We start from the raw sequence: 9,321 nt of genomic DNA, 5'->3' as shown, positions 1-9,321 counted from the left end.
CCGCACGCTCGGATTAAAAAAGGTCGGCCGCGGTCGCTGACGCGTGGGCCCGAGGATGGCGGTCGTCATAAATTATGTTGACCGCGGTGGTTGGGGGCGGACACCGAGGGGGCGCGCGCATCCGCGTCGACGCATTTCGGTCCCAAATTTGGCCGGAAATGGTCGGCGCGGACGCAAAGCGGACGCGTCTTGGCAATGGGTCGGTGCGTTGGGCCATCATTTTTATCCGGGCCGATCCAAACGGACGGCGACGGACGAAATGGGTCGTCCCATTGGAGTTGCTCTAACGTACGTCTTCTCTATGCTTCCAGTATTTATGAGCTATATCCACCCTCATTTTTCCTTAACACTCCCTCCGTCACGGTTTAGAAGGCACAGTTAAACTTGCGTGCGTTTTCAAAATAGACAAGGTTTAAGGCACGAAAGCAATTACTTTTATTAATTAGTACTAGTACTAGTCATGCATGCGCCCTCCCAATTTGTTGTTCACGCATTAGTACTAGTATTTTCTCAGTTGATTAGGCGCATTATCATCTACACCTGCTACATCTCACAACCAATCCATGACTACCTTGGTCCCACAGATTTTCAAGCGTGCCTTCTAAACCGTGACGGAGGGAGTATATTTTTTGCAAACCTCTTCTCCTGACCTACTCCCCTCATATAACTCGAGCCATTTGTGGATACGGACATTGCGAGCTTGAGGAATTCTTGCGTAGTAATCTGTTGATTGACAACAGTTTAGTTTTTGATGTCTTACCTGGCGGACACTTGTAACCATGCCACATATCCTAATTCAGTGTTCTGTCTTCAATGGTGAAGCACTGAAGATAGTATATTCTCCGGACAAGGAGTTATTAAACTGTTTCATTTGAATAAAATTTGGACAAAGGAACTCTCTATGTGTATGAATTTTAGGCCTGTTCAATCCTCTTGTGTCTTTTGTTTAATATTTATAAGCTTGACCCTTGTAATACTTGTGTACAATTTGGCTCATACATTGCCATGAGCGTTGGACCATTTCTTTTGGACTATATAGTACTAATGCATGCATCTATTTATCATAACAACTCTACTCTCTTCTATTGCAGTCCTAGAGATGTGGATGGAGGCGATGATTCTTGGCAGGAAGATGTGGAAGGAGGCGATGATTCTGGGCAGGAGGACTTCCAAGGAGGCTATGATTCTGGGCAGGAGGATGTGGAAGAAGGCGATGATTCTAGATAGGAAGAGACAGATGACACTAGCCCGTATGGTGTAGGTGAGTGTGGCATGACCACTTCATACCTATAAATCATGCTTTATTACAATATAATTCCTCATCCTTCTCTAGTCATGATTATTGATCATTTTTTGTATTTCTCTTTTATTTTCTAATTTTAAATAGCTTATTATGATTGATGCTAGTCAGATTACTCTGTTGCACAAGTTCCATTGTTTTGCTTCTTAAATTGTTGGGTTTAGTCCCACGTCGGTTGTGGGAGGAGACATAACACGATTTATAAGGGTGAGGGTGTCCCTTCCTAACAGCCTAGTCTTTTAGGGGGAGAGGGTCCAAGGCCTGTCATAAGTCGATGTTGCTCTCCGGTTAGGCCTAAGATATAACACGACTTATAAGGGTGAGGGTGTGCTGATTCCTTCACTCTCTCATAAATTTTAAGGAGCTCAAGTGGAACAAATGAAATTTGCTACCAGGACTATTCGCCTCCTGCAGGTGCCAAGGTGATAGTCCCTTCAGGTGTGAATTATCATGCAAGCTGTTGTTCTATATGTAACAGTTTCATCATTGTGCTCAGAATATCATGTGAATGCTATCATACATAAAATCCGAGCACTAATGTACATGGTATTTGTTTCCTTCGGATTTATGAGAAAGCTAAAGTGGCTACACGCCATGGGCTATCCCAAGCCACCACCACTTATGCTTGAATGTATGTCGGTGCTTGTGGTATAGATGACTTCTCCCTTGTGCAATTTTTCAGGCAGCTGTTGTAGTACTGACCTCTATACTTGTTCCTTTACCAGTGAATGGAGAATTACTTCATACATTTGAAGATTGTTTTGGCTACTTGTTTGCTTGGAGAGGGTACTTTTTTAATCTCTCATTTTGCGGCGAGGGGCCAAATCCCTGGGGGAGACTTGATTCAAACATTATTAAATCTATATCCCGGAGTGTGGTCCCACTTGCTTCACTCAATGGTCAATTTACAGTTATATGCTCATTATTTTTTTCATCCCAGTATTTGATCTTGACCAGATAATGATCAAGGCTATGATGTGTAGGTGGCAGGAGATTGTTTGCGTGTACATGCTTGCTTATAAAATGCAGGGTAGGCCGACACTATGGTAGTGTTGTTGTGCCTTCGCGCATGGTCATTCTAACTTCAGCCAGCTTGGTTAGAACTCATGATGCCAGTGCAATTGATGAGAAAATGAAGGTTGGTTCTTCCCATTCATCTTGGTTTTTAAGGTACATATAATGGTTGACTGAGCTGACTTCATCGTTGCAGATTGAGGTGTTTCTCCCACCAAAGCAGCGTGTCAGTGGGGCATTGCTAGCGTATGACTCGTGTTATAATCTTGCTATTGTAAGTGTTGAGGGTCTGCGTGCTATTTGCCCAGAAGATGTTCTTCTTGCCGACACCCCACAAGACCAAAGCAGGGACAGGCAGTTGAGAAAAATGTGTCGGGAAGAGCCTGAACTTAAAAGTGTTGTAGCCATAGGTCGTGAGCCTGAAGAGGGATTATTATGCGGCTCAATGAGGATAGTGAGTAGAGATCTTATCTAAGAGCATCTCCAACAGGCGCCCAAAAACTGCTCCGCGCGTTAAAAGATTCGTTTTTTGGGCGCCGGACTGCTCCAGCAGAAGCTGCAAAACGCTGCGCGCGCTAAAAACTTCTGGGCGCGCGCTTAAAAACGCTATCGCGCGCAGCATATTTGGTGCGCCGGCTTGTGCGCGCATCAAACTCTGAGCGGCTGCAGATGGAACCGCTGGATCGGACTGGATTGGGCGCCGCACTAGCGCGCGTCTATTCGAGATGCTCCGGTCCCGCGCTTCAAAACTGCTACAGTGACGCGCTAAAAAAGTTATTGGGCGCGGATTTTTTGCGCTGCCGTTGGAGATGCTCTAAACAAACTTAAGACAAGAATTTTAGGACGGAGAGAGTATAAGACTTTTTTGAAGGTTTCAATAGGAAACTAAATACAGATATATATAGACATATTTAAATTCACTCATTTTATTTTATATGTAGTTCCCTAATAAAAATTTTAAAAAGATCTATATTTAAAAACGGAGGGAGTACTACTGATTTGCAGAATATTAAGAGTAGTGTTCTATTCTACCCCGTTTGCTCCTCAATATGACTTGAAAACGTTATATCTTGTGCTACCGTGCTTAAATGTGGTATTAGTCACTTATTTGGACAAGCATTGGTACTTCGGTTGGCAGTCACCTGCTCTCATTTGGTTGGACTCTAATTTTGTTTCTCATGTTGGCTCTGTGACGAGTATTAGTTTAAACCTTCCGCTTTTCTATATAAGCCAGGTTTGACCCTTACCTGTTAAATTCTACTTCCTCTGTTTTAAAAAATTTGTCTTAGATTTGTATAAAAATGGATGTATCAAAATATTAAAACGCGACTAGATATGTTAATATCTAAACAAATCTAAGATAAAAAATTTAGGACGAAGTGAGTGTTTTTTGTTTGGAGAACATGCAATTGTGTGCCTCAGTTTTATAAGAAGTTTATAGAAGGCAAGCTTAAAAAAAATATAAAAGGCTGAGGGTAAAGTCTAGGGAATTCAGGTAAAGCTTTCACCACAACTCGGTAAGAAGCAACCACGACTTGAACTCTAAGAGCATCTCTAGTAGTATCCTTAAACCTTCAACCCTCAAACCAGTTTTAAGGGTTGAGAATTTATATTTTTTGAACACTTTTAAGGATTGAAAAACAGGGGCAAATGCTAGAATCCTCAAACCCAACCCTTATAACAAAAAACAGGGACAAAAACAGGAGAGCTCGGGGCGGCGCGGCTGCCTCTGACCCGCCTCGTCTCTGGCGCGGCTGCCTCTGGCCCGCCTTGCCTCTGGCGCGGCGGCGAGGAGAGCTCGAGGAGGCCTGGGGCCGACCTGCCTCTGGCTGCGGGAGGCGGCGGGTGGTCGGGGGGCGGGGCGCGGCGGCGGCTCGAAGCGGTCGGAATGGCGGCCACGGGGAAAAGTCCCTTTCACGCGACGATGGAACGGTTTGCCCATGGTTATATTCTCAAATTTTTTTGAGGATTTAAGGGTTGAGGGGTTCTAATCTACGCGTTTTTTCGCTTGTAAACTATAAAAAAACAGTTATTTACAAAGGTTTGAAGGTACTACTAGAGATGCTCTAATGCACACAATACAACAACTCTAGCACATCCTTAAACTGATTAACAAAGCCACTGACCAACGTGAGCCAACTCTAGAGCTTTGTAGATATCCTAAAAAAACTCGGAACGAGCCCTTACCAACGCAGCAACCACCCATGAGTGCCGAAAAGAGGCAGGTTGCTTCATCATGCGCAATGAAGGCAGTTGCTTCGTCATGCGCTCTAACAACAGACGCGTAAAACTACACATGCATCTGAAAGAACAGTCATATTTGAACCAATATAGTCATAGCATATTTCAACCAACATATTTCATAGCATAGATAATAAAAACGGTAGAAAAGCTGACGGCTAAACTACTCCTCGGCCTCCTTCGAATGAAGCTATCATTCCACCCTCCTTTGCACGTAGAACAATGTCTTCCAAAAGGCGTTGGCACCACATCATCATAGCATCCTAATCCATCTCAATAGTAAACAATGTCCAGACAAGCCACGTCGTCGATGACAAGCAATGGGAAAGGCCGCTCCCACATCGCCAACTCGTACTAGGACGGAGGCACCACACCCATGATTCAGGCTGCAGGTGGGACTGCTCGCGGGCATCCCACCTCAACCCACCTGATCCCACTACAGATTGGTGGGAAATTATGGGTAACCCATCAAACGTTAAATGGGTTAAATGGGATCCTAGTATATCCCACTTAACACAAGACATGGTTCTGATGTGTCCTGCTCTCCCCACTCCAGCTTGCTCCCCTCCCGGCGGCTTCTGCGGTGAAGGCGGGAGCTTCCGGCGGCGGTTTCTCGAGAGCGCCCTCTTGGCCTTGTCCCCGGCCACGACAGCGCCCTCTTGGCCTTGTCCCCCGCCGCCCCAAGGAACGGCACGACGACGCGCGACGGAAGGACGAGCACGCAGCCTTACCTCCACGAGTCCCGGCACCAGCACGCGATGCGGCGGGCGAGGGGCACCCACGACCGCTTCCTCAACACGAAGAAGGATGAGCACGACGGTGGCTCCAATGGCGGCAGAACCGAGGCGGGCAAAGGCGAGCAGAGCTCCGACTGCCTCTGGGTGCCGCTGAACCTGCATCTCCATCAAGCGTGAAGTGGCACTTTGATGCAACCTAGAACAACGGCTTCTCCTGGCCGCCGGCCGGCGTACCACGACGCCCCGAGGACGGGTGGGTTTGCATCCGTCGTGATGGTGTCCGGTTCCGTGGGTTGGTCGGGGATCCAGGGGTATATGCTGCTGTGTCCAGGCAATTCATTCTTGGTTTTCGCATTCTGTTGTCACCCCTGTTGTGTTGTATCTTGGATGTGTGCAAGTGGAGAAGAACTAGCAGGCTGTGCGTGTGAGATTGATTGTCAGACTCGGGATGGATGGCGTGTGTTTGTACCGCGGTAGAGTGGGATTTGGCTTGATTTTGATAATTGGGTAGTGTAACAAATTGAACCCTCAGTTGGGTCTCCTTGCTTTCACAAGCTGCAGCGGTACAGATACTGAATGAGCATCACTCGAGCAAGAGCCTCATGGGGCAAGGCCTCAGCGTCGCCGTCGACGGTCTGAGCCTCTGCAAGGCGGACATCAAGCCCTGGCTCTTCTCCAAGAAGAAGGGCTCCAAGAGCCTCGACGTTGACGGCGGAAGGTCGACATCTTCTGGGAGCTCTCCGGCTCTCCGCCAAAGAAGCTCTCCGGCTCTCCGCCACCAGGTTCGGCGCCAGAGCCACTGGAGGGCTTCTACATGGCGCTCGTCTTCAACCTCGAGCCCGCACTCCTGCTCGACGACATGAAGAAGGACGCCTTTTGACCTCGAGCTCGCACTCCTGCTCCTCGACGACATGAAGAAGGACGCCTTTTGACCTCGAGCTCGCACTCCTGCTCGAAGGACGCCTACCGCAAGACCGGCGCCTCGTCTGATCCCTCTGTCCACGAAAGAAATCTATAAGGGGTTGGTTGGCTAAAGTGGGTTTCAATGGGTTATGTGGGATAACCCGATTAATTTATTTCCTATCCAGTGGGAGTCCACTAAAATGATATAAGTGGGATAGCCCACCTAGTCCCGCTCCCACCTGCAGCCTGACCCATGATGGTGCAACAGTGTCGAAGCAAGGCAGAGTGGTGAAGAGGACACTGGACACGGGCACGCTCAACACGTACCAAAACTACAGCTCATGCCCCCGCTTTGCCCACACACGCGTCCCGAGCTTGGGACGTCTGTTGGAGATGCTCTAACAACATGAATCCACAAAAAGCAGAGCAACCCAGAAGTAACTAAGTGCATGACATAACATTAACATATTCGAATACACACTAACAAACAGCATAATTAATTCTTGTTCGAGGTAATAATAGGACTTGAAAAACTTTAGTGTTGAACACTAAACAAAACTGGCGACTGGACACGGCTTTATGAAGGACAGAACACAGCTTAGTCGTCAAACAGACTGAATCCCATCTCGCCATCTGATTCCTCCTCGGGTTCTTCCTTCTTCTCCTCCTCCTTGGGGGCAGCAGCGGCGGCACCACCAGAGGCAGCAGCAGCAGGAGCAGCAACGGCAAACTTGCTCGGGTCCTGTACAGCGGAATAACAGATAATGTGTCAGAAACTGACATGGAAATGCATGATTCAAGATTGGGCTGTAGTAGGAAGAACCATGCGAACATGACTAGCTTAGCTAACAATGATCCAGTTGACCATGATTATTAAGGAACATGTGCCAGATGTGAGATGGCATGTCAGGTATAATACCATTACCATGATTACTATACTAAAAGCACACCTAACAAGGCAAGATTACACTAAGGGGACAGGAAGAGGCTAACACAACCCACACATATCACTTGTTAAGATCCAAAATAGGTGAGCAAAACAGATGACATGCCGATGAGTAGCTCTAACAAATGACTCTAAACTAAACAGACAGCTCATGCCATTGTTTAAGACAAATTCTAGTGCATGTTTCAAATTAAGATTTTATAGTGGGAACAAAACATTGTAGAACAAGAATTACCTTGAGGTACTCCTTGATCTTATCAGCATGGTCATACGAGTAGTCTGTCTCCAAAGCGACCGCAAGAACATTCTTGTATGCATTGAGGAACATGTGCGGTGCAGCAGCCATGGTGGGGTATGAGATCGCCAGGGACAGTGAGGCAACCATGGAGACACCAGAAGCAAACTTGTCCATCAGATCTTCCTCAGTGAGGTCAAGAACCTCGGGGCTGAAGACTGACCCACTGTCATAGACATTGCAGATGACCAGCCCATATGAGAAGGGGCGGATACCAAGCTTGGCAAGCAGGGCAGACTCAGAGGAGCCCACCTTGTCACCCTTCTTGATCAGCTCCACTGGGATGGTAATTTCCACAGTACCCTTGTTAATCTTGGTGGGAATGTTAAGCACCTAAACAAGACAACACGGTAAAAACTTAAATTAAATATTATTGAAACAAAAGCATCCGGTGGAAAGTGTTATCAGCAATTGCTAACCTGGAAGAAGGACGTCTGGGAGGGATCCAGACCAGTGTTGCCAGGGGGAACCACCACATCAACAGGTGCAACTAGCCCAACACGAGCAGGAGCGCCAACCTGTGAAAAGAAAACAAGACCAGAATTAACCTTGGATGTCCTAAACTTTAGCACAAAGTTATCACATAAAAGTGAACAGATGGCATTAGAAAAACAGATAGCATCTCCTTAGGATAGAACAAAACAACTATACAGTTTTATAACATTCGTTATCCAAACTTGCCAATTTGAGAGAAAAAAATGGAACTTTATCATATATACTTGCTGCTAGGAAACAGCTAGATTGCACAAATAAAAGCATTCACACAGGTTCACTAACATTTGTGTAACTTAAATAGCATTTGTGTAAGATACTGATTCATCAGGATAATATTCTAACCTATGCAAGGGTGTCACAAAATACATGAATAATAAATCATACATCACACGTCAGGTGGGCTAAATTTCTAGAGGTGCATGCTACTCATCACAGACATAGGATATCTCTCTCCATTAACTGCACTATAAACCAGCAATCCACCACATAGTAATTAAATAAATCGGGGACATAGCAAATCCGGTCTGAATTTTTACCTTGTACTTGGCGACCTCCTCGCGAACTTCCTTGAGGTCACCCTTGGTGAAGATGAGGCCAACGTTACCCTACAAATTGGAGAATACATTTCAGTACAAAATTCGCGGCGGAATCAAAAGAAGAAACGGGGGGACGGGTCCCGCGGGCTTACGACGAGGAGGTTGCTGAGCTCGAGGAAGTCCTTGTTGCCAGTCTTCTCCGAGTGCACCTTGATGCAGCGGCGGATCAGGGTGTTCTTGCCCATGAGCACGATGGAGTCACCGCGGAGACCCTTGCGGATCTCCTGGAGCTGCTTGGAGCCGACATTGTCGGCGACGGCGATGAGCACCTTGGTGTACTCCTCGAGCAACTGGCAGAGCTTCTGGTCGTACGCGATCTTCTTCTCGGCCTTGGTCCTCTTGATCGCCATCGGAGCAGCTACGGGATGGACGGAGGCGCTAACTCTAGATTGCTAAATCTGTGTTGGGGAGAGGCGAGTGGATGAGGACCAGGCTCGGGAGAAGAGCGAGGCGGACGGCTTGCGGCGGCGGCGTCGCTTTAACCTAGGGTTTCTTTGCTGAGGGATTGGGTATTTATAGCTGCCAGTGTCCTGTGGCTGGCGCTTGGTTAGGGTTGCGATGCTCAAATGGGCCGAATGGGCTTGCTTAGAGAAGGACCAACGGGCCTGCTGAACTAGCTAGAAGCACATGCCCTCAAAAAAAAAATAGCGAGAAGGACATTACGCTCAAAAAGAAAAAGAAAAAAACTAGCGAGAAGCATTTGGCGTGCACTGTTAGAAGGAAGAGACAATCTTGCAAAGGATCTTGGAATGCAACACTTGCATGAGTGCGAAGTTTGTGTGACCGAGCACATC

General features: G+C 47.1%; 1 protein-coding gene and 1 pseudogene across 1 annotated transcript; one reads left to right on the top strand and one right to left on the bottom strand.

Moving 5' to 3' along the window:
• The first annotated feature begins 5,535 nt into the window (after nt 1-5,535).
• LOC123412651 lies at nt 5,536-6,286 on the top strand (annotated as a pseudogene).
• A 347-nt stretch (nt 6,287-6,633) lies between these two features.
• On the bottom strand, nt 6,634-9,018 carry LOC123412650 (60S acidic ribosomal protein P0). Its single transcript, XM_045105596.1, has 5 exons — nt 8,620-9,018; nt 8,468-8,536; nt 7,856-7,954; nt 7,377-7,769; nt 6,634-6,937 (listed from the first exon to the last, which is right to left on the bottom strand). The coding sequence occupies exons 1-5, from the start codon at nt 8,875-8,877 to the stop codon at nt 6,794-6,796; spliced, it is 963 nt and encodes a 320-aa protein (XP_044961531.1). The 5' UTR covers nt 8,878-9,018; the 3' UTR covers nt 6,634-6,793.
• Nucleotides 9,019-9,321: the final 303 nt, after the last annotated feature.

Source organism: Hordeum vulgare, chromosome 7H (genome assembly GCF_904849725.1).
Source record: "Hordeum vulgare subsp. vulgare chromosome 7H, MorexV3_pseudomolecules_assembly, whole genome shotgun sequence".
NCBI classification, from domain to species: Eukaryota; Viridiplantae; Streptophyta; class Magnoliopsida; order Poales; family Poaceae; genus Hordeum; species Hordeum vulgare.
This window is presented reverse-complemented; position numbering and strand designations above follow the sequence as displayed.

Bases quoted from the DNA above. Each gene is read 5' to 3' on its own strand.
- LOC123412650 (XM_045105596.1), bottom strand. From the start codon at position 8,877: ATGGCGATCAAGAGGACCAAGGCCGAGAAGAAGATCGCGTACGACCAG. The intron at 7,770-7,855 runs GTTAGCAATTGC...TGTCTTGTTTAG, and splicing joins CCCAGACGTCCTTCTTCCAG to GTGCTTAACATTCCCACCAA. The intron at 6,938-7,376 runs GTAATTCTTGTT...TCCGCTGTACAG, and splicing joins AGATCAAGGAGTACCTCAAG to GACCCGAGCAAGTTTGCCGT.